Source organism: Macaca mulatta, chromosome 10 (genome assembly GCF_049350105.2).
Source record: "Macaca mulatta isolate MMU2019108-1 chromosome 10, T2T-MMU8v2.0, whole genome shotgun sequence".
NCBI classification, from domain to species: Eukaryota; Metazoa; Chordata; class Mammalia; order Primates; family Cercopithecidae; genus Macaca; species Macaca mulatta.
In genome coordinates, this window is record NC_133415.1 from 26,980,282 (window position 1) to 27,003,321 (window position 23,040).

A 23,040-nucleotide genomic window follows, 5' to 3' on the forward strand; every position below is an offset into this window, starting at 1 on the left:
TTGCTTTCCTGATGTTAGAAACAAACTCACCCATCCACACCCAAAGAATGGACTCAGAGGCCTGCAGAACAGAGAAAGTGAGACTTTTAATGATGGTCTTGCAAGATCGGGTGTCTGATGGGCAGACACACCCGGAACAGTTTCAACAAGAATTTTATACCCTAGTGTGCAGGTCCCTCACCTGGTTCCTTATAGACTGAGTACTGTGGAGTCACAATCTTCCCGGGTGTCACATATTGATTTTTTTTGGAGGGGGGTTAGGTATTTTTCTAGGGTTGTCTTACTGCATTTTGTTGCAGCCCACAATGCATTGCCATCCTAGTCAGCTCAGGGGCTCTTCAGGTATTTGACTTATGACCTAAGTAGCTGGGTAGGCTGATAAGAACAGACAAAGTGAGCTATTCTGCAGGCTGGTAAACTTTCAACTTAGACTAAACTTGTTTGTTAAAATGAGGACAACTAAGTGGGGTGAAAAGGGGAACAAGCAGGCATTGCTTATCGAACCAGGAGCCTTGCTAGTATTTCTTCTGTCCTTTGCTGACCTAAACACGTTCAGGTACTTTGTCTTAAAAATGTACCACTGTATGCATTATTTCCTTCACCTGATTTCTTTCCTTCTCGATTAATTTTGATATAAGAATATGATGAGGCACATTATGTACAACATACACAATAGTCCTTCTTGGGGTGGAGTTCAGTAGGAACGTCTTCCCATCTAATACATGACATGCTAGGATGTTTTTAAATGACAGCATCCATCGTCAACTGTAATGCAGAGGCATTTTCCTCCACACCAGTTTTCCTCTTTGAATTACGCATTGTGCGCTTGCCAATCTAAATCAACTTCAAAGAAATTCTATGAGAAAAGCTCTTGTCTTTTCCACAGGTGTCCTCTATGCTAGAATGTTTTGTCTTTGACATGGACTCAACCACTGTTTCAAAAGTAGTTTTCTGGCCTGTAATCCCAGCACTTTGGGAGGCCGAGACGGGCGGATCACGAGGTCAGGAGATCGAGACCATCTTGGCTAACACGGTGAAACCCCGTCTCTACTAAAAAATACAAAAAAACTAGCCGGGCAAGGTGGCGGGTGCCTATAGTCCCAGCAACTTGGGAGGCTGAGGCAGGAGAATGGGGTAAACCTGGGAGGCGGAGCTTGCAGTGAGCTGAGATCCGGCCACTGCACTCCAGCCTGGACGACAGAGCGAGCCTCCGTCTCAAAAAAAAAAAAAAGAAAAAGAAAGAAAAAAAAAGTAGTTTTCTGAAGTCGTCAAGAGACTAACAGATCTGTGTAAGGGGTACAGCAGAATTGATCTGATCCTCATAGCATCTTCTTTTGTCTCATTGCAGATTTTACCATCAGATGTCCAGGGTACGTACCTTGAACTAACTCACTTTCTGAGAAACAAACTTGCTGGCTTTATTATTTTTATTTTTTTATTTTTTATTTTTATTTATTTATTTATTTTTTTGAGACGGAGTCTCTCTCTGTCGCCCAGGCTGGAGTGCAGTGGCGCGATCTCGGCTCACTGCAAGCTCCGCCTCCCAGGTGCACGCCATTCTCCTGTCTCAGCCTCCCATGTAGCTGGGACTACAGGCGCCCGCCACCGCTCCCGGCTAATTTTTGTATTTTTAGTAGAGACGGGTTTTCACCATGTTAGCCAGGATGGTCTCGATCTCCTGACCTCGTGATCTGCCCGTCTTGGCCTCCCAAAGTGCTGGGATTACAGGCGTGAGCCACCGCGCCCGGCCAACTTGCTGGATTTAATATATAGAAACCTTAATCTGGGTTCTTGTTAGAAATATTGGGAGTCTGGTGAGAGCAAATGATTTTGCAAGCGTATAGCTATGAGCAGAGGGGCTATAGAAATGTGTGTGAACCCAGAGGACCAACCAGGAGATTGTGAGCCAGTGTGTCTTCACCTGGAGTAGGAGAAGTGAGTGCACCTCTCACTGACTTATCCTGATGTTGGTGGTTCTAAAGAGTGGATTCTGGAGAATCTCAGCAGGGAAGAGGATGCCTTTCCAGGTAGGCAACAAGATTTCAGATGGGATCTAATAAAACAGCATTTCCAGGAACCTTCATGTTATACCTGCTGCTTGGGAGGGTGTAGAAAGAGAAAAAGAAAAAGTAAATATAAGCTGAGTTTGTTATTTACAGAGTTTAATGTCATCATGGTGAGAAGTACTATGTTTATGGGCATTTGAGTATCCTGTCTTTTCGATCACCTCTTCTTGCTTTATTATTTAAAGATGATTTTTCTGAGAACACCTGCTCTTTTCTGCCTGTGCCACTGCAAAATCTCAGAGCTTTTAGTTTGGGACGCAGTTCTGTCACAGGCAGTTACTTCATTCTGAACACAGAATTCTTCTGCGGTTTGCCCAGATGCATAGGAGAAATTAATGCTCACCTTTTGAACTGTTAGGTTTCATGGCAGCACATTCATTTGTCTGTCCTTGCTGTTTACCTCTGGTATGAAGACATCTCCCTGGGCATGGAGGACAGAATGAAAATTCACTCTGGGCTCATTGCAAAAGCTCCAGTGTCTTGGAAATGGAGGGAGAGGCACAACCTTGAGCACATTGTCAGCATTCCATTTCTTCATTTGAATGAGAATATGCAGTTTTACCATCATTTGTGGAAGAGGCTTTCCTTTCCCCATTGTGTATTCTTGGCACCTCTGTTGAAGATCAGCTGACTGTATGTGTGCATTTAATTCTGGGCTCTCGATTCTATATCTGTGATACTTACGGGTGCCCCCATGCTAGAAGCAGGCTGTCTGAATTTCTCTGCTTTTTGTAGATTTCAATCTCATGAATTTGCATCCTCCAACACTATTCTTTTTCAACATTAACACAGTTATTTGAGGCACATAAAAATTCACTGAAGTCTTAGGATTAATTTTTCCATTTCTGCACAGATGGCTATTACCAGTTTGATAGCAGTTGTTGTGAGTCTATAGATCATGTGTGTAGTATTGTGTGTTAGTCATGCTTAGTCTTCTTATCCATGAATACAGGATGCCTTTCAACTTACTTGTCTTTTTTTTTTGCCTCGGAGTCTCACTTTGTCGCCCAGGCTGGAATGCAGTGGTGCGATCTCGGCTCACTGCAAGCTCCACTTCCCAGGTTCACGTCATTCTTCTGCCTCAGCCTCCTGAGTAGCTGGGACTACAGGCGCTTGCCACCACGCCCAGCTAATTTTTTGTATATTTAGTAGAGGGGGGTTTCACCATGTTAGCCAAGATAGTCTCGATCTCCTGACCTCTTGATCCGCCCTTCTCGGCTTCCCAAAGTGTTGGGATTACAGGCGTGAGCCACTGCGCCTAGCCCCTTTCAAGTTCTTTGTATGTTCTTTACTTTCTAGCATCATTATGTTGACAGCTGATTAGTTAGATTTAACATGACTGATATAAATTTGTGGTTTCTTTTTTTTTTTTTTTTTGAGACGGAGTCTCACTCTCTCACCACACTGGGGTGCAATGATGTGATCTCTGCTCACTGCCACCTCCGCCTCCTGGGTTCAAGTGATTCTCCTGCCTTATCCTCCCAAGTACCTGGGACTACAGACACATGCCACCATGCCCAGCTAATTTTTGTATTTTTAGTAGAGACGTGGTTTTACTATGTTGGCCGGGATGGTCTCAACCTCTTGACCTCGTGATCTGCCTGGTTCAGCCTCCCGTAAGTGCTGAGATTACAGGCATGAGCCACCATGCTCAGCCAAATTTGTGATATCTTATATCAATATTTTGCATGTCCGAATGAATAGGCATCAAATTAAAAAAAATTATGTAAGCTAGTTAACCAAAATCACCCCATACTCATGGACATTTGTTCATGAATTTGTTCATTAGTATGCATTTTGTCATTTCAGTAGATCGTGTATATTTGAGCCTGGAAGCTTATCCTCATGGCAGAAAGTGTTCAGAGTCACGTCTCTCAGCTGTACTGGTGTAGGTTGCACAGGCTTCGTGAGCTTGGTCAGAATGAAGCCTGATCTTTAGGGACTCTCCTCAGGGAGAGTGACATAGGAGCTGCTGAAGCCCTTGATTGCAGGGGCCCAAAAGGTTGTGTGCACACACCATTATTCCGGAAGACGACTTACAAAGAGGAAATCATGACTATTTTTAATTGCGACATTTTAATATTATTTTTTCAATGCTCTCTATGAAAAACAATGTGTGATTAATATAATAGAGTAATTTGGGTAAAACTGAGTCCATTTCACCAATAAAATAGGCTTTTAATTAAGTAATAAATCCTTTAAAACAGGTGCTAAATGTAGTACCAGCATAATTGGATCCTAATATACTGACAGGGTCTTGAATACGTTAAGAAAATCCTGTTTGTTTTGAAGAGTTTCAAAACATTTGAGAGGGAGGAAGGCACTCTTCCATTGACCCTTAGTGTGTGCTTTAGTTCCATTTGGGGTTGACTGTTTTGTGTTGCTGCCTGATGCCTCTAGTACAAGGCCAAGGTCTCCATGTCTCATGTCTTTCCCACTCCACTCCTTGGCCATCCCTCTTCCACTCAGGGGAATAGCCCACCATCTACTCAGTCCAAGCTTGTTAATCAACCACCTGCGTTGCGTATACCACACCCAGCAAAGCCCCCTGAGTGACTCACAGTCACAAACAACCAGCGTACTAATCTTTCCTCTGTGTCCTTCCAGGTTCTTCTGAGGACAACCTGAGTTTAGTATGCCCACCACCAAATGAAGATGATGATGGTAATCATGATGTTGATGATGCCCAGGTAAGACCATCTTTCTTTGTCTTCTAAGGAGATGTTGGGTTTCTGATGTGAGAAACTTACCAGTCCAAACTCAAAAGAATGGACTTAGGGAGCTGAAAAACAGCAAAAGTGAGATTTTCCCTTTCTTTTTCTTTCTTTCTTTTCTTTCTTTCTTTCTTTCTTTCTTTCTTTCTCTTTCTTTTTTTCTTTCTTCCTTCCTTTCTTCCTTTCTTCCTTCCTTCCTTCCTTCCTTCCTTCCTTCCTTTCCTTTCCTTTCCTTTCCTTTCCTTTCTTTCTTTTTTTTTTTTTTTTGAGACAGAATCTTGCTCAGTTGGCCAGGCTGGAGTACAGTGGTGCAATCTTGGCTCCCTGCAACCTCCATCTCCTGGGCTTAATGAATTCTCCTGCCTCAGCCTCCAGAGTATCTGGGATTACAGGCATGTGTCCCCATGCCCAGCTAATTTTTGTATTCTTATTAGAGATGGGATTTCACCATGTTGGCCAGGCTGGTCTCGAACTCCTGACCTCAGGTAATCCACCCACCTCAGCCTCCCAAAGTGCTGGGATTACAGGCATGAGACACCCCGCCCACCCGAAAGTGAGACAGTGTTGCAAGATCTGGTGTCTGATGGGCAGACACACCCAGCACAGTTTCAACAAGCAATTTATCCCCTAGTGTGCAGGTCCTCCCCTGGTTCCTCATAGGCTGAGTACTGTGGGGTCACAATCTTCCCAGGTGTTGCCTATTGATTTTGGGGGAGGGGCTTTAGGTATTTTTCTAGGATTGTCTTACTGCATTTTGTGGAAGCCCACAATGCATTGCCATCGTAGTCAGCTCAGGGGCTCTTCCAAGTATTTGACTTACGACCTAAGTAGCTGAGCAGGCTGATACAGACAAAGAACAGATAAAGCGAGCTATTTTGCAGGCTAATAAACTTTCATCTTAGACTAAACTTCTTTGGTTCAAGTGAGGGCAACTAAGTGGGGTGGAGGGGGGTCCAACAAGCAGGCATTGCGCATCCAAGCAGGAGCCTAGCATATTCTATTTCTTGTATCCTTTGCTGACCTAAACCAGTTCAAAGCACTTTGTGTTAAAAATGGACCACTGTATACATTATTTCCTTCACCTGATTTCTTTCCTTCTCAATTAATTTTGATATAAAAATATGACAAGGCACATTATGTACAACATACACAATAGTCCTTCTTGGGGTGGAGTTCAGTGGGAATGTCTTCCCAACTGGGATGTTTTTAAATGACAGCATCCAACATCAACTGTAATGCAGAAGGATTTTCCTCCACACAAGTTTTTCTCCTTGGGTTAGGCATTGTGCGTTTACCAATCTAAATCAACTTCAAAGATAAATTCTGTGGGAAAAGCTCTTGTCTTTTCCACAGGTGTCCTCTATGCTAGAATGTTTGGCCTTTGACCTTGACTCACCACTGTTTCACAAGTAGTTTTCTGAAGTCATCAAAAGACTAACAGATCTGTGGAAGGGATGGGGCAGAACTGATCTGATCCTCATAGCATCTTCTTTTGTCTCATTGCAGATTTCACCATCATCTGTCCTGGGTATGTACCTTGAACTAACTCACTTTCTGAGAAACAAACTTGCTGGCTTTAATATATAGAAACCTTAATCTGGGTTCCTGTTAAACATATTGGGGGTGTGGTGAGAGCAAATGATTTTGCAAGTGTATAGCTATGAGCAGAGGGGCTGTAGAAATATGTGTGAACCAGAGAACCAACCAGGAGATTGTGAGCCAGTGTGTCTTCACCTGGAGTAGGAGAAGTGAGTGCAGCTCTCACTGACTTATCCTGATGTTGGTGGTTCTAAAGAGTGGATTCTGGAGAATCTCAGCAGGGAAGAGGATGCCTTTCCAGGTAGGCAACAAGATTTCAGATGGGATCTAATAAAACAGCGTTTCCAGGAACCTTCATGTTATACCTGCTGCTTGGGAGGCTGAGGGAGGGTGTAGAAAGAGAAAAAGAAAAAGTAAATATAAGCTGAGTTTGTTATTTACAGAGTTTAATGTCATCATGGTGAGAAGTACTATGTTTATGGGCATTTGAGTATCCTGTCTTTTCGATCACCTCTTCTTGCTTTATTATTTAAAGATGATTTTTCTGAGAACACCTGCTCTTTTCTGCCTGTGCCACTGCAAAATCTCAGAGCCTTTGGTTTGAGATGCAGTTCTGTCACAGGCAGTTACTTAATCTTAGATATAAAATTCTTCTGCGGTTTGCCCAGATGCATAGGAAAAATGGATCCTTACCTTATGAACTGTTAGGTTTCATGGCAGCACATTCATTTGTCTGTCCTTGCTGTTTACCTCTGGTATGAAGACATCTCCCTGGGCATGGAGGACAGAATGAAAATTCACTCTGGGCTCATTGCAAAAGCTCCAGTGTCTTGGAAAGGAGGGAGAAGCACAACCTTGAGCACATTGTCAGCATTCCATTTCTTCATTTGAATGAGAATATGCAGTTTTACCATCATTTGTGGAAGAGGCTTTCCTTTCCCCATTATGTATTCTTGGTACCTTTGTTGAAGATCAGCCGACTCTGTATGTGTGCATTTAATTCTGGGCTCTCGATTCTATATCTGTGATACTTACGGGTGGCTTCATGCTAGAAGCAGGCTGTCTGAATTTCTCTGTTTTTTGTAGATTTCAATCTCATGAATGTGCTTCCTCTAACACTATTCTTTTTCAATGTTACCATGGTTATTTGAGGCACATAAAAATCCATTAAAGTCTTAGGATTAATTTTTCCATTTCTCCACAGGTGGCTGTTACCAGTTTGATAGCAGTTGTTGTGAGTCTAGATCATTTGTGTAGTATTGTGTGTTAGTCATGTTTAGTCTTCCGATCCATAAATACGGGAAGCCTTTCAACTTACTGGTACCTTCTTTACTTTCTAGAATCTTTATATTGGCAGCTGATTAGTTAGATTTAAGATGACTGATACAAATTTGTGATTTCTTTTTTTCTTTTTCTTTTTTTTGAGACAGAGTCTCACTCTGTCACCATACTGGGGTGCAGTGATGTGATCTCCGCTCACTGCCACCTCTGCCTCCCGGGTTCAAGTGAGTCTCCTGCCTTATCCTCCCGAGTAGCTGGGAGTACAGGCATGTGCCACCACATCCAGCTAATGTTTGTATTTTTAGTAGAGACGTGGTTTTACCATGTTAGCCAGGATGGTCTTGATCTCTTGACCTTGTGATCCACCCACCTCGGCCTCCCAAAGTGTTCTGATTACAGGCATGAGCCACTGTGCCCAGCCAAATTTGTGGTATCTTATACCAATATTTTGTATGTCTGAATGAATAGAGCTAGTTAACCAAAAATCACCCCGTACTCATGGACATTTGTTCGTGAATGTGTTTATTTGTATTGGTATACATTTCCTCATTTCAGTAGATCATGTATATTTGAACCTGGAAAGTTATCCTAATGGCAGAAAGTGTTGAGAGTCACATCTCTCAGCTTCACTGGTGTAGGTTGCGCAGGCTGTGTGAGCTTGGCCTGTTTGAATGAAGCCTGATCTTTAGGGAATCTCCTGAGGAGAGTGACACAGAGCTGCTGAAGACCCTGATCACAGGGGCCCAAAAGGTTGTGCACACACCCTGGTTCCAGAAGAAGACTTACAAAGAGGAAATCATGGTTATTTTTAATTGTAGCATTTTAATATTTAATTTTTTAAATGACCTCTATGAAAAAGAAATTGTGATCAGCCCAGCACGGTGGCTCACGCCTGTAATCCCAGCACTTTGGGAGGCCGAGGTGGGTGGATCGCGAGGTCAGGAGATGGAGACCATCCTGGCCAACACAGTGAAACCTCATCTCTACTAAAAATACAAAAAAATTAATCAGGCGTGGTGGCAGGTGCCTGTAGTCCCAGCTACTTGGGAGGCTGAGGTAGGAGAATGGTGTGAACCCAGGAGGCAGAGCTTGCAGTGAGCCGAGATCGCACCTCTGCACTCCAGCACTCCAGTCTGGGGGACGGAGCGAGACTCCGTCTCAAGAAAACAAAAAAAGAATATGTCATCAATAGAATAGAGTAATTTGGGTAAAATTGAATCAAATTGAATCCATTTCACCAATAAATTAAGTAATTATTTAAAACTGATGCTAGATGTAGTACCAGCATAACTGGGTCCTAGCGTACTTACATGGTCTTGAATATGTTAAGAAAATGCTGTTTGTTTTGAAGAGTTTCAAAACATTCGAGAGGGAGGAAGGCATTCTTCCATTGAACCTTAGTGTGTGCTTTAGTTCCATTTTGAGTTGACTGCTTTGTGTTGCTGCCTGATGCCTCTAGTACAAGGCCAAGGCCTCCATGTCTTAGATCTTTCCTGCTCCCCTCCTCTGCCATCCCTCTTCCACTCGGTGGAATAGCCCAGCATCAACGCAGTCCATGCTTGTTAATCAACCACCTCCGTACACCACATCCAGTAGCGCTCCCTGAGTGACTCACAGTCACCAATCACCGGTGCACTGATCTTTCCTGTGTCCTTCCAGGTTCTTCTGACGACAACCTGAGTTTAGTGTGCCTGCCACCAAGTGAAGTTGATGATTTGGATGATGATGATGATGCCCAGGTAAGACCATCTTTCTTTGTCTTCTAAGGAAATGTTGGTTTTCTGATGTGAGAAACAGACTCACCAGTCCAAACCCAAAGAATGGACTCAGGGAGCTGAAAAACAGTGAAAGTGAAATTTTCCTTTTTTTTCTTCCTTTCTTTTCTTTTCTTTTCTTTTTTTTTTTTTTTTTTTTTTGAGACAGAGTCTCACTCAGTTGCCCAGGCTGGAGTGTGGTGGTACAATCTCGGCTCCATCTCCTGGGCTCAATGAATTCTCCTGCCTCAGTCTCCTGAGTAGCTGGGATTACAGGCATGTGTCCCCATGCCCAGCTAATTTTTGTATTCTTAGTAGAGACGGGTTTTCAGCATGTTGGCCAGGCTGGTCTCGAACTCCTGACCTCAGGTAATCCGCCCATCTCAGCCTCCCAAAGTGCTGGGATTACAGGCGTGAGCCATCCCACCTGGCTGAAAGTGAGACTTTTAATGACAGTGTTGCAAGATCCGGTGTCTGATGGGCAGACACACCCAGCACAGTTTCCACAAGCAATTTATCCCCTAGTGTGCAGGCCCCTTCCCTGGTTCCTCATAGGTTGAGTATTGTGGGGTCACAATCTTCCCAGGTGTTGCTTACCGATTTTGGGGGAAGGGTTTTAGGTATTTTTCTATTTTTAGGTATTGTCTTACTACATTGTGTTGCAGCCCACAATGCATTGCCATCCTAGTCAGCTCAGAGGCTCTTCAAGTATTTGACTTATGACATAAGTAGCTGGGCAGGCTGATAAGAACAGACAAAGTGAGCTATTTTGCAGGCTAATAAACTTTCATCTTAGACTAAACTTCTTTGGTTGAAGTGAGGGCAACTAAGTGGGGAGGAGGGGGGTCCAACAAGCAGGCATTGCCCATCCAAGCAGGAGCCTGGCATATCTTATTTCTTGTATCCTTTGCTGACCTAGACCGGTTCAAGGCACTTTGTGTTAAAAGTGGACCACTGTATACATTATTTCCTTCACCTGATTTCTTTCCTTCTCAATTAATTTTGATATAAAAATATGACAGGGCACATTATGTATCACATACCCAATTCTCTTTGTGAGGATGGAGTTCAGTGGCACTTTCTTTTCACCTAAAGTATGACACACTAGGATGTTTTTGAAGGACAGCTGCCATCATCAACTGTAAAGCAGGGACATTTTCCTCCACAGCAGTTTTTCTCCTTGGATTAGGCCTTGTACATTTACCAATCTAAATCAACCTCAAAGAAATTCTGTGGGAAAAGCTCTTGTCTTTTCCACTGTTGTCCTCTATGCTTTAATGTTTGGTCTTTGACCTTTGACTCAACCACGGTTTCACAACTAACAGATCTGTGTAAGAGGTGCAGCAGAATTGATCTGATCCTCATAGCATCTTCTTTTGTCTCATTGCAGATTTCACCATCACATGTCCAGGGTATGTACCTTGAACTCACTCACTTTCCGAGAAACAAATTTGCTGGCTTTGATATATAGAAACCTTAATCTGGGTTCCTGTTAAAAATATTGGGGGTGTGGTGAGAGCAAATGATTTTGCAAGTGTATAGCTATGAGCAGAGGGGCTGTAAAGTGTGTGTGAACCAGAGAACCAACCAGGAGATTTTGTGTGAGCCAGTGTGTCTTCACCTGGAGTAGGAGAAGTGAGTGCAGCTCTCACTGACTTATCCTGATGTTGGTGGTTCTAAAGAGTGGATTCTGGAGAATCTCAGCAGGGAAGAGGATGCCTTTCCAGGTAGGTAAGAAGATTTCTGGTGGGATCTAATAATACAGCATTTCCAGAAGCCTACATGTTATACCTGCTGCTTGGCATGGTTAAGGAGGGGGTAGAAAGAGAATAAGAAAAAGTAAATATAAGTCAAGTTTGTTCTTTTTAATGTCATCATGGTGAGAAGTGTCATGTTTATGGACTTTTGAGTATCCTGTGTTTTCTATCACCTCTTCTTTATTATTTAAAGATGATCTTTCTGAGAACACCTGCTCTTTTCTACCTCTGCCACTGCAAAATCTCAAAGCCTTTGGTTTAGGACAGAGTTCTGTCACAGGCAGTTACTTAATGCTGGAGACGGAATTCTTCTGTGATGTGCCCAGATGCATAGGAGAGATTAATCCTCACCTTATGAACTGTTAAGATTTCCTGGCAGCACACTCATTTGTCGGTTTTTCCTGCTTACCTCTGGTATCAAGAGCTCTTCCTAGGCTTGAAGGACAGAATGAAAATGCACTCTGGGCTCACTGCAAAGCCTCCAGTGTTTTGGAAATGGAGAGAGAAGCACAACCTTGAGCACACTCTCTGCATTCTATGTCTTTATTTGAATGAGAATATGCAGTTTTACCATCATTTGTTGAAGAGGCTGTCCTTTCCCCATTGTGTATTTTTGACACCTTTGTTGAAGATCAGTTTACTGTATATGTGTGCATTCAATTCTGGGCTCTCTATATCTGTGAAACTTATGAGTGCCCCCACACTAGAATCATGCTGTCTGAATTTCTTTATTTTTATGTGTGTGGATTTCAATCTCATGAATGTGCGTCCTCTAACACTATTTTTTTAACAACATCATGGTTACTTGAGGCACATAAAATTCATTAAAATTGTAGGATTATCTTTTCCATTTCTGCACAGATGGCTGTTACCAGTTTGATAGTAATTGTTGTGAGTGTGTAGATCATGTGTGTAGTATTGTGTGTTAGTCAGGTTTGGTCTTCCTATCCATGAATACAGGATGCCTTTCCACTTATTGGTACCTTCTTTACTTCCTAGGATCTTCATGTTGACAGCTGATAAGTTAGATTTAACATGACTGATAAAAATTTTTGATTTCTTATACTAATATCTTGTATGTCTGAATGAATAGGCATCAAATAAATATACATATGTATATATATAGAGAGATGGAGGTTCACTCTTCTTGCCCAGGCTGGAGTGCAATGGCATGATCTCAGCTCACTGCAACCTCTGCCTCCCAGGCTCAAGTGGTTCTCGCGCTCACCACCGCACCCGGCTAATTATTTGTATTTTTAGTAGAGACAGGGTTTCACCATGTTGGCCAGGCTGGTCGTGAACTCCTGACCTCAGGTCATCCACCCACCTCAGTCTCCCAAAGTGCTGGGATTACAAATGTGAGCCAGAGTGCTTGGCCAAAAAATAATTTTTATATAAGCTAGTTAACCAAAATCATCCCCGTACTCATGGACATTTTTTCATGAATATGTTCGTTTCTATTGGTATACATTTCCTCATTTCAGTAGATCATGTATATTTGAACCTTTAAACTTATCCTCATGGCAGAAAGTGTTCAGAGTCACGTCTCTCAGCTTTACTGGTGTACATAGAGCAGGCTGTGTGAGTTTGGCCTGTTTGAATGAAGCCTGATTTTTAGGGAATCTCCTTAGGGAGAGTGACACAGGAGCTGCTGAAGGCCCTGATCACAGGGGCCCAAAAGGGTGTGTAGAAGTGGTTCCAGAAGAAGACTTACAAAGAGGAAATCATGACTATTTTTAATTGTAGAATTTTAAAACTTAATTTTTTAAATGACCTCTATGAAAAAGAATGTGTGACTAATAGAGTAATTTGGGTAAAATTGAGTCCATTTCACCAATAAAATATGCTTTTAATCAAGTAATAAATCTTTTAAAACAGGTGCTTAAATGTGGTACCAGCATAATTGGATCCTAGTGTACTGACACGGTCATGAATACGTTAAGAAAATGCTGTTTGTTTCGAAGAGTTTCAAAACATTTGAGAGGGAGGAAGGCACTCTTCCATTGACCCTCCATTGACCCTCAGTGTGCATTTTAGTTCCATTTGGGGTTGACTGTTTTGTCTTACTGCATGATGCCTCTAGTACAAGGCCAAGGCCTCCATGTCTCATGTTTCCAGCTCCCCTTCTCTGCCATCCCTCTTCTACTCAGGGGAATAGCCCAGCATCAACTCAGTCCATGCTATTTAATCAACCACCTCCATACACCACATCCAGCAAAGCTCTCTGAGTGACTCACAGTCACCAACCACCAGTGCACTCATCTTTCCTCTGTGTCCTTCCAGCTTGGCCTGAGGATGGCCTGTTCTTACGATGCTCACCACGATACAAAAATGAAGATGATGATGATGATGATGATGATGATGATGCCTATGTAAGACCCCCCTATTTTATCTTCTATAGCAATGTTGTTTTCCTGATTCCTTTACTACTCAATTAATTTTGATATGAAAATCTGGCAGTGCACATTATGTACACTGTACACTATTCTCTTTGTGGGGCTGGAATTCAGTAGAAGTGTCTTCCCAACTGATACATGGTACACTAGGGTGCTTTTAAATGACAGCATCCATTATCAACTGGAATGCTGAGGCATTTTCCACAATATCAATTTTCCTCCTTGGATTAAGCAATGTGCATTTGAATATAAAATTAAGTTAAATTCTGTGAATAAAGGTCTGGTTCTTCTATAGCTATCCTCTGTGCTAGTCTTTGGGGACTTTGATTTATGGTTCAATCGCTGTACTGCCTTCTAGTTTTTCATCATTGTCCAGAGAATAACAGATCTGTGTGAAGCGCACAGCAGAATCTGATTCTCATGTTTTCTTTTATATAATTGCAGATAAAAGCTTGGCTTAAAGAAGGAGGTATGTACCATGAAATAACTCACTTCCCGGGGGGAAAATCTTGCTAGCTTCAGTGTATAGAAACCGATTCTGGGTTCCTGCTGGGAAAGAGGCTTGGGGTTCTCATGAAAGTGCATCTGCCAGTATAGAATTCTGGCCTGAGAAGCTGTAGGGAGGTTTGTCAACCCAGAAGAAAGATTAGGGGATCATGTGTGAAGCAGCGTGGGGTGGGAGACCAGCCCATCATTCAGCTTCAGCTAAAGTGGGAGGAGTGGGTGAGTCACTCTGTCTAATGACTTATCCTGGTGTTTTTGTTTCTAAAGACTTGACGGTGGAGAGTCTAAGTGATGAGGAAATTCATCCAGGTAGGGAACTACGTGCCAGGGAAAACCCAATGGGAAAAGGTTCCCAGGCGCCTCCAGGTTATCCCTGCTGCTTGTGAGGAGGGGCTGAAGGAGGGGGTATGAAATCAAAAGAAAATGGAAATATGTGTGAAGTCTGGCTTGTTGTTTCCAGAGTGTCTTGGCATCATAGTAAGAACTGTCTCTATGGGCTATGGGGGGTGCTGTGTTCATGAGAGTCTCTTTGCATTACACCTGCTCTTTTCTGCCTGTGGAACATCAGAGCCTTTGGTTTGGATTAGTCAGCACTCCTTGGGATTGTGCACAAGGGGTGTAGGCTTAAGCACTGGGTGTCATCTGTGATGAAGGGAATCTGGGGGACACAGTTCTCTCACAGGCATTTCCTGGAACCTAGAGACACAGTTCTTCTGCTGTGTGCCAAGGGGAAATCGAGAATCACCCTCTGAACTTTCAGGACTTGTTAGTGCACATTCATGTTTCTGTACTTGCTGTGCACTCCTGGTTTAAAGGGATCTCCCAGGATGGATGGCGGAGTGAATATTCACTCTGGGATCACTGGTAAAACTCCAGTCTCTTTTGAAGGGAGGAGGAATGTTTAACCTTGAGCACATTTCCAGCCTCCACTTCCCAACCCAATCACAGATTCTGAGATGAGGGTTCTTTCTCCACAGTTCTTTAATTTTTGGGGATGCCAAGAGTTCCTTCCCACAAAAGATAGTATCACACTATTTCCTGTCTTCAAAAATTTTGTTTCAGTTTTGTTCTCTAAGTTGATATTCATCTCTTAAGTTGTAGACTTTTTCTTTCTCCTTTTCTTCTTTTTTTTTTTTGAGATGGAGTCTCGTTCTATCACCCAGGCTGGAGTGCAGTGGCGTGATCTCGGCTCACTGCAAGCTCTGCCTCCCAGTTTCACGCCATTCTTCTGCCCCAGCCTCTTCAGTAGCTGGGTCTACAGGCGCCTGCCAGGACACTTGGCTAATTTTTTGTATTTTTGGTAGAGACAGGGTTTCACCATGTTGGCCAGGCAGGTCACGAACTCTTGACCTCAGGTGATCTGCCCACCTCAAACTCCCGAAGTGCTCGGATTATAGGCATGAGCCACTGTGCCTGGCCAGAGTTATTTTTAATATAATGTGGCTATCTCAAGTAATGGTGCTTTGAGTATTTTTCTCAATGGTTTTGGAATAGCACCAGCACGCACTTTTGTGGAGTAGACTGTTAGAAGGGGGCATATCTTTCATTATCATAAATAATGCCAAACTTTTCCAAAATGATGACACTAACTCATGCTGCTGTAACAGCATATGTGAGTAGCTGTTTCGCCAAATCCTCATGGACTCTTAGTTTTATCTCTTTCTAAAAATTCCATCACTGGTTAGTCTTTCATTTGTATGACATATTACTTAAAATCTTTACCAAAAAGAAATGTTGTTTGACTCTAATGATGCAGCCAGTAGGTTTGTTTACACCACCTCACCACAAACACGTAAGTAACGCACTGCGCCGACATTCCAACAGTTACGACTTTACTAGGCAAAAGGAAATTTTCAGCTTTGCTATAATCTTACAAGACCACTGTCATACATGTGGTCTGTCATTGACTAAAATGACATTCTGCCACATATGACTGTAGTTAATAAGCAGGTGCTTAAGTTATAAGAATGAAAATAATAACAAATACGAATTGAGCATCAGATATTATATGGGCATTTCTCTATGTTGCTTCCTTGAAGTGTCACAATCACTTTGAGACAGAATTCGTTTTGTTATAGTCATTATACAGATGAGGAAAGTGAGTCTCAGTTAAGTAAATTACTTAAGAGAGACACCAAGATCCGTATCTCTTTAATACCAAAGGTGAATCTAGAAACTAACATGCTACACCCCCTGTAGTGGCAAAGTAGACTTAACCATAAAGTGAAATTTGCGTCCACAGCTGGGTGTGTGAGCTTAGTGAGGCTGGTGTTCCCCATTGCTCCATGGCTCAGAAATTGGTCTTGCTGAAACTTGGATGGAGAAGCTCTTGTTTCAGGGTGTGAAAAGTTACTGAGTTACATGAGTGCAATTGAAGGATTATGCCTCCATAGAGTATCAAAGAGAATCACCCAGAGCAATACTCTGTCTCAAAAAAAAAATTGCCCATCTAATAGGTTAAAAATTAGATACAGTCAACCACACTAGGTCTTACTGCGTAAAAAAAAATGTACTTTTAGACAGTGATAGGAAAGAAGAAAAAAATTAAAATAGTTGATGTGTTCTATGTGGGACTGTGGAATAAACTGCTTTTAAATAGAATTTTGTATGAAGTTCTTTAGGCAATAAGTAAAAATGGAAGGGAAACCTGATGGCAGAGAGCAGCCAGGACCACAGATGTCTGTGGATGCAGAGTCTGTGGTGGAGCCTGGAATGCACCAAAGACCACGAGTCCCGGCGGGCGGGCAGTTCAGTGACAGCAACACTGATTGTCTGATTGGCAGGCACCCCAGTAGCACATGGAGGCCTAAGATGAGTCTGGGCCATGGCAGGTCTCCAGTGAGGGGATCGTGGAAGATGTGAAAAGCATCCTGGAGAGGGAGGTAGCCCTACAGCTTAGCAGTCCAGTTTCCCTCACTGGTCTGACTTGGTATGGCATAGAGGGGCTCACACAGCAGCCCCCAGTATCCTCCCACTTCCCTAAAGGTTTAAACACACCATGATGTGTACCAGTTTCTTAAAGAGCACAATAGCACGTTGCTGAAAAATCAAAATTGCAAAGAAGTGGCCTTATTTCCTCAGGGAGCAGGAGGTGGTGAGGCTCCACTGGGGAAATGCTCAAGGCTAAAGAAAGAAGAAGTCTGAGGACGAGTAGAAAGCACGTCGTACCCTACAAGAGCAATCTGGGGGTGTGGTGCTGGGGAGGGGAGAGGGCCAGGGCCACAGAGCCTGTGCAGGGATTCAGAACTAGAGGGCTCCTCAAAACAGGCACAGGAGATGGTCTGTAAGGACCTGTTCCACTCCAGTGAGGGCATGAGGGGCAGGGAGGGAGGAAAGCAGCCCCACATAGGAGGATGCCGAGGGTGAGGAAGCAGGTCTCAGGAGAGCTAGGTTTCAGTACAAGCAAGAAAGGAAAGAATGTTCCAGGTAGTGGCTAAGGCCCTGGGGCCTCCAGAGGGCTTGGAAAAAAGGTTTCAGCAGATGGAGTAAGAAAAGGAGTATTCAGGGTCTTGAGAGGGAGGTGAGCTGAGCTTCTTGCAGCCCCTGATGCAAACAGGGATGAAGGACATAGTGAGATTAGTCCTGATTCTGAGGCAGACAGCAGTGAGGAGGCTGCGAGTTTGGGAAAGGGAGGGAAGGACCTGGCTGGGAGAAGGCAGGGTTCTGGACCCTCTACAGTCCTGCCAGCGTAGGTCAGAGCCCAGAGAAGCCCAGGGCTCCCTCTTGACACCTGCACAAACAGGTGTACCACTGGTCAGGGGGTGCTCTGTAGACTGCTGTGGAGTAAGGGAGAAGCTTCTCCTGGGCATAGGACCCCAGGCACCTGCAGGATGAAGGGCTCCAGGCTCCCTCAGATGCCTGCTGATGCATCTCCTCTGAGGGGCTGTAAAGTGGCTTTTTGGGTACCCACAATGTGCAAGGCACTTACTTTCAGTATGATGCACCTGGCACTGCCAAAGTCATACTCACTTATGATAGGCACAATTACTATCCCCACTTTAGAGCTAGGAGAACTGAGGCACGGAGCAGTTAATCAGCTTGCCCCAGGCTCCATAGGTAAACAGTCAGTGTAGAGCTGGGGTGTCAACACAGCAGGCTCCCTCCACAGTGTGGGCTTATAGCCACTAGCTGTCCCACTACCCTTGTCCAGCCTCAGCTGTCTGGGGTGGCAGCTTGTGTGTTTGGGCCACAAGTGAACAACCAGTTGCCTCTTCCAGGCTGGCTCCCATAGCTTTCCTGGCAGCAGCTTGTTAAATCCCAGAAGCTGATAATGTTGTGGTAAATGGGCCTTGGAGAATAGAGGCAATAATTTGGTGCTCAGGACTTCTAGGTCACAACATAGGCTGTATTCCTGGCCCTCCCCTTGTAACAGAGGCACCTCCATCTCTGGCTGATGAGTTCCCACATCTCTAATTTCTCCTCAGCCTGGACTGCAGAGGTGGGAGCCCAGGAGATGCTGGCGTGGTGGCTGCTTAGTGGGATGATGTCACAGTGCACAAAGCTGGGAGCCTGCTCTCACTGAAAACGGATTGTCTCTTCTTCATCCAGGGTGAAGGCCTTCCGAGGAGCTGACCGGGGTGCTGACCCAAAGGACAGGCCAGCGCATGCTACAGGGCCCCCAGCTTTGTCCCTGGAGATCTCAGTTCTCTCTATGTTCTGAGGAAAACTAACACCAAGGCCACCTCCCACCCATCCCCAGCACTGGGTTCGGCCTGTACCATCCAGGACCTGGTGCTTCTGGGCCTGGCATTTCACCTTTGGCAAGAGAGTGAGAAGAGATATGATTGTGCTCCAGGAACAGAAAGTGCCATTCCAACTTGAAATAAAGAGACTGAGTGCATTGATTCAGGTGCGGAGGTGGCTGATCAGGTCTGACCCAATGAGGGGCTCAGGGTTTCCACTCAATGACATCAATGGCGATCTGGGTCGCCTGCCATAAAGTCTCGCCCTCGTAAGCCTTGCTGTCAGAGTCCTCCTCCAGGACATGGAAGGTATGCACGTGGGCCTGCACAACCTTGCAGCCCTCAGGGGCCTCTGGCAGTGTGGTGAGGGCCTTGGGGGCCTTTAGGCACACCCTGCACATGGATGAGTGTAGCAGCTTCAGGAGCAGGCTGATGGCTTGTGTGTCCAGGGACACATACTTCTCGGCAGGCCACCAACACAGAATTTCTAACAGCCTGTGGGGGCCTCCTCATACTCCCTCGCACCCCAGCCCTCTTTTGACCCTCGTGCCTGCAGTCTCAGGGGAGGTGCCACCCTGTCCCCCTGCTGCAGGGATTCCCTGATACATTCATGCAGCGAGACACTGAGGCAAGAGCTGCGTTTCCCACCTCAGCACTCTTTTGGGCCAGGTAATTCTCAACTTGGGGCCAAAGCTCCCCTGCTGTGACCTTTGGGTCTGGAGCAGCAAACAGAGCAAAGCCTTGTCCTCAGGAGCTCCACTTGTGGATGACACAGAAAGTGATGGCAAGGATGGTGGTCACAGTGGACACGGGAGGATGCAGGGAGGCTGGGGAGGCCGCAGTTTCAGAGAGAAAGCTCTCTCCTGGAAAGCCACTCTCCTAGTCCCACAGAAAGGCACTTCTGTGCAAACCTGGGAAAATGATGGGCTGGGATGGGGCCTGGGAACATGCATTTCCACAGACCACCCAGGGTCTGGTTCGGGGCCACACTTGGAGAAATACTCACCCAGGCCTCTAATGAGACTCTCAGAAGAAAGAGAAGCCAGGACTTAGGGAAGGCAAGAGGGCCCCCCCAGCAAGGGGACATGACCACAGCCAAGGCAGGGATTCTGGGGGTTGGTGACCGACCCATCTTCACAATGAGGGGCCCAGTGTGGGAACACCCCCCAACCACAGCAAGCTCTGAGTCTTTGTGCTCCCCCAGTTTTGAGGCCAGGATGTAAACTGTGATCCTGTGTGGCCTGGGGTGAGAGACAAGACACTGCGCCTCCGTTTCCTCACCTGTGGAGGCAGACATCGCCTCGCTGGAGGGTTGTCTAAATGTGAGGTTTGGAGACAATGCCTGGCACACAGGAGGCTCAGTGACCGCTGGGTGTCAGGATCATCACCAGTGCTTCTCCTGTTCTCACCTTCCTCATGGGGAGGAGGTAACAGACCCTCTCCTGCAGCCTCCTGCAGGCAGGGGCCAGCGGGTCCAGGATGAGCTCCCGGAGCTGCTCCTTCCTCTGCAGCTTCCCCACCAGTGGGTGGATCAGACCCTTGCTAATGACACCGTGGGCCCCTGCATGATAGGAAAGGACACTGAGGGTGGACCGGCCACACCCCCTCCCATGCTGGTTGGCCTCAGGGCTCAGGAAGGATTTTGCAGAGCAACTGGGTGGGTTTGAAAAGAGAACTTGCAAGTTCCCTGTCACCCCCTGAAGCTGCTTGGCCAGGGGCCTGAGAAGCCAGCAGGAGGCTATGGGTGAAGCCATGTCAGGGGCTGAGAGGGCAGGTGCAGAGGACCCAGGAAGGGCCAGCCTTTGGTTGCTGGCATCTCAGGGGACATCTGTCATAGCAGGGAACACTGGCCTGAGAGGCAGCAGCCACCCCTGGGAGATCCGGCAGCTCACCTGCGGGGCCCAGGCACACCAGGAGACCCTCCGCTCTTCCCTACCACTGCCCCAGAGTAGAGGAGCCAAGAAAGCCCCCCCGCCTTTCCCATCCGAAATATTTCAAAGGGGTTGGAGACTCATGCCTGGTCTGACCAGCCCTTGAGAAGAGCTTGGGTTTGACTCTGAGATGGAAGGCCTAGAGCGTAGGCCGGTGTCTCACACACCAAAAAGAGCTGTGCCCCAACTAAAGGTGACGGGAAGCCATAGGCTTTGGCCAAGGGGTCTTGAAGGGACCTGGGGCTCTATGGGAAGGGGGGCTCCATATGGCACAGCTGGGGTGCAGGTACTGGGAGAAGTACAATGAGGCAAGCCTCCTCCATAAACAGGCCCCACCACGTAGGCTCCTCCCAGCTGGAGCTGGAAGCCTGGGAGGGAAGTGGTTGGTCCAGCCCAGAGAGCCTGTGGGGCAGGTAAGGGTGGAGAGCGTTTATGGAATGTGGAGGCCTGTGGAGGAGACAAGCCCGAGGGGTGAGGAGGAACATCAACCCCTATAGGGGCCTGGGCAGACACTAGCTTTCACTAAAGAGTTACTGTTTTGTCCATCATGAACTTCTTTGAATTAAATTTTTTTTTTTTTTTTGAGATGGGGTCTCACTCTGTCACCCAGGCTGGAGTGCAGTGGCATGAACTCAGCTCACTGTGACCTCCACCTCCCAAGTTCAAGCGATTCTTCTACCTCAGCCTCCCAAGTAGCTGGGATTACAGATGCACACCACAATGCCAGGCTAATTTTTTTATTTGTAAAGATGGCATTTCGCCATGTTGGCCAGGCTGATCTCGATCTCCTGACCTCAAGGGATCCACCCGCCCCGGCCTCCCAAAGTGCTGGGATTATAGGCATGAGCCCGTAATTAGCCCATGACCGGCCTAATTTTTATTTTTAAATATCATATTAAAATATTACTAACCTTGATTCCTGAGATCTCTGACCCCTCTTAAATTTGGCACCAAGGCCAGCATCTCACTGGCCTCCCCCCAGTCCCCTGGGTAGGGCAGGAATGGAGGCAGGGACAGGATGTCCACAGAGGATGGTGGCTGTTGTCCCCACAGGGCACCCAGGCTCCTCCTTTCTCCCCTCCGCTCCCCCTCCTGCTGAGTATGTGCCGCCTCCACGCTCTTTCCCGCACTGGGCAGGGCCACCTCCTCAAGCACCAGGTGGTGGGCTCCAGCTGATGTTGTGGGGGCCTTCTCTGGGTCTCTGGGTCACTAGACCTTAAACCACAGTGCCCTGAGTCTCTGGCCCAGGTCTGAGGATCCTCCATGAGCTTTGGAGATGAACAAGGCCTCTGCTTTAACAGGAATAAATCCTGTTTATCAAAGCCTGTAAAGGCCAGACATTCCTTTCTGTGTTAGGGGTCCTGAAGAGTTGTTTCAGAGTGAATGAATGACTGTCACCTCCTCAGTGACCCTGCCACTCTGACAGATGAGTAGTCACTTGTCATCTTGTTCACTTGGACTTCAACAATGATGTAATTTGATTTAAAAAATCATTCTATTCATGATTTGAAATGGAAATAAAAAATAAAATTACTATCATTTCAACCACTAAGCAAGTACAGTAGAAATCTATGACATTTGGGAAGAATCATTTGTGTACAGTAGCACCTTTCTCCTGATTTTAATGTGAACCACCACCAGCTGGTTTTGGGGGTTTTTTTTGTTTGTTTGTTTGTTTTTTAGATGGAGTCTTGCTCTGTCACCCAGGCTGGAGTGCAGTGGCGCGATCTCAGCTCACTACAAGCTCTGCCTCTCGGGTTCATGCCATTCTCCTGCCTCAGCCTCCCAAGTAGCTGGGACTACAGGCGCCCGCTACCACGCCTGGCTAATTTTTTGTATTTTTTAGTAGAGACAGGGTTTTACCATGTTAGCCAGGATGGTCTCGATCTCCTGACCTCATGATCTGCCTGCCTTGGCCTCCCAAAGCGTTGGGATTACAGGCGTGAGCCACTGCACCCAGCCCCACTACCAGCTGTTTTAAGACTATCTCTCATTTAACTGAATAAGAGGTCAGCAGCAAGGTTATGGAGTTACCGATGTTTTTCACTGTGATTCATTTTAATGTATAATTGATTTAACCATGAATGTAAAAAGTGTGCTTTTCTCCTTTATATATTTTAATAATAAATTGGATTTTTTAAAAAATGCGGCCGGGTGCAGTGGAGCACACTTGTAATCCCAGCACTTTGGGAGGCCAAGATGGGCGGATCACCTGAGATCAAGAGTTCAAGACCAGCCTGGCCAACATAGTGAAACCCTGTCTCTACTAAAAATACAAAAAAAAATTAGCCAAGCATGGTGGCACTTGCCTGTAGTTCCAGCTACTCAGGGAGGCTGAGGCAGGAGAATTGCTTGAACTCAGGAGGCAGAGGTTGCAGTGAGCCAAGATTATACCACTGTACTCCAACCTGGGCGA

The 23,040-nt window shown here is 45.6% G+C and overlaps 1 protein-coding gene across 4 annotated transcripts in view; it reads left to right on the forward strand.

Moving 5' to 3' along the window:
* The window catches only part of LOC712725 (aspartate-rich protein 1), a 68,046-nt gene extending 49,191 nt beyond the window's left edge, over positions 1-18,855 (forward strand). For 3 of the 4 annotated variants that reach the window (XM_077950306.1, XM_077950303.1, XM_077950305.1), the window contains 10 exons: positions 1,349-1,370; positions 4,674-4,756; positions 6,287-6,308; positions 7,524-7,553; positions 9,260-9,339; positions 10,745-10,766; positions 13,395-13,483; positions 13,952-13,976; positions 14,279-14,320; positions 18,560-18,855. In XM_077950306.1, the coding sequence (XP_077806432.1) occupies positions 1,349-1,370; positions 4,674-4,756; positions 6,287-6,308; positions 7,524-7,553; positions 9,260-9,339; positions 10,745-10,766; positions 13,395-13,483; positions 13,952-13,976; positions 14,279-14,320; positions 18,560-18,564 (420 nt within the window). In that variant the 3' untranslated portion in view covers positions 18,565-18,855. The remainder of the gene's footprint in view (positions 1-1,348; positions 1,371-4,673; positions 4,757-6,286; positions 6,309-7,523; positions 7,554-9,259; positions 9,340-10,744; positions 10,767-13,394; positions 13,484-13,951; positions 13,977-14,278; positions 14,321-18,559) is intronic. The other variant, XM_077950304.1, reaches the window with a different exon arrangement.
* The last annotated feature ends 4,185 nt before the right edge of the window (positions 18,856-23,040 follow it).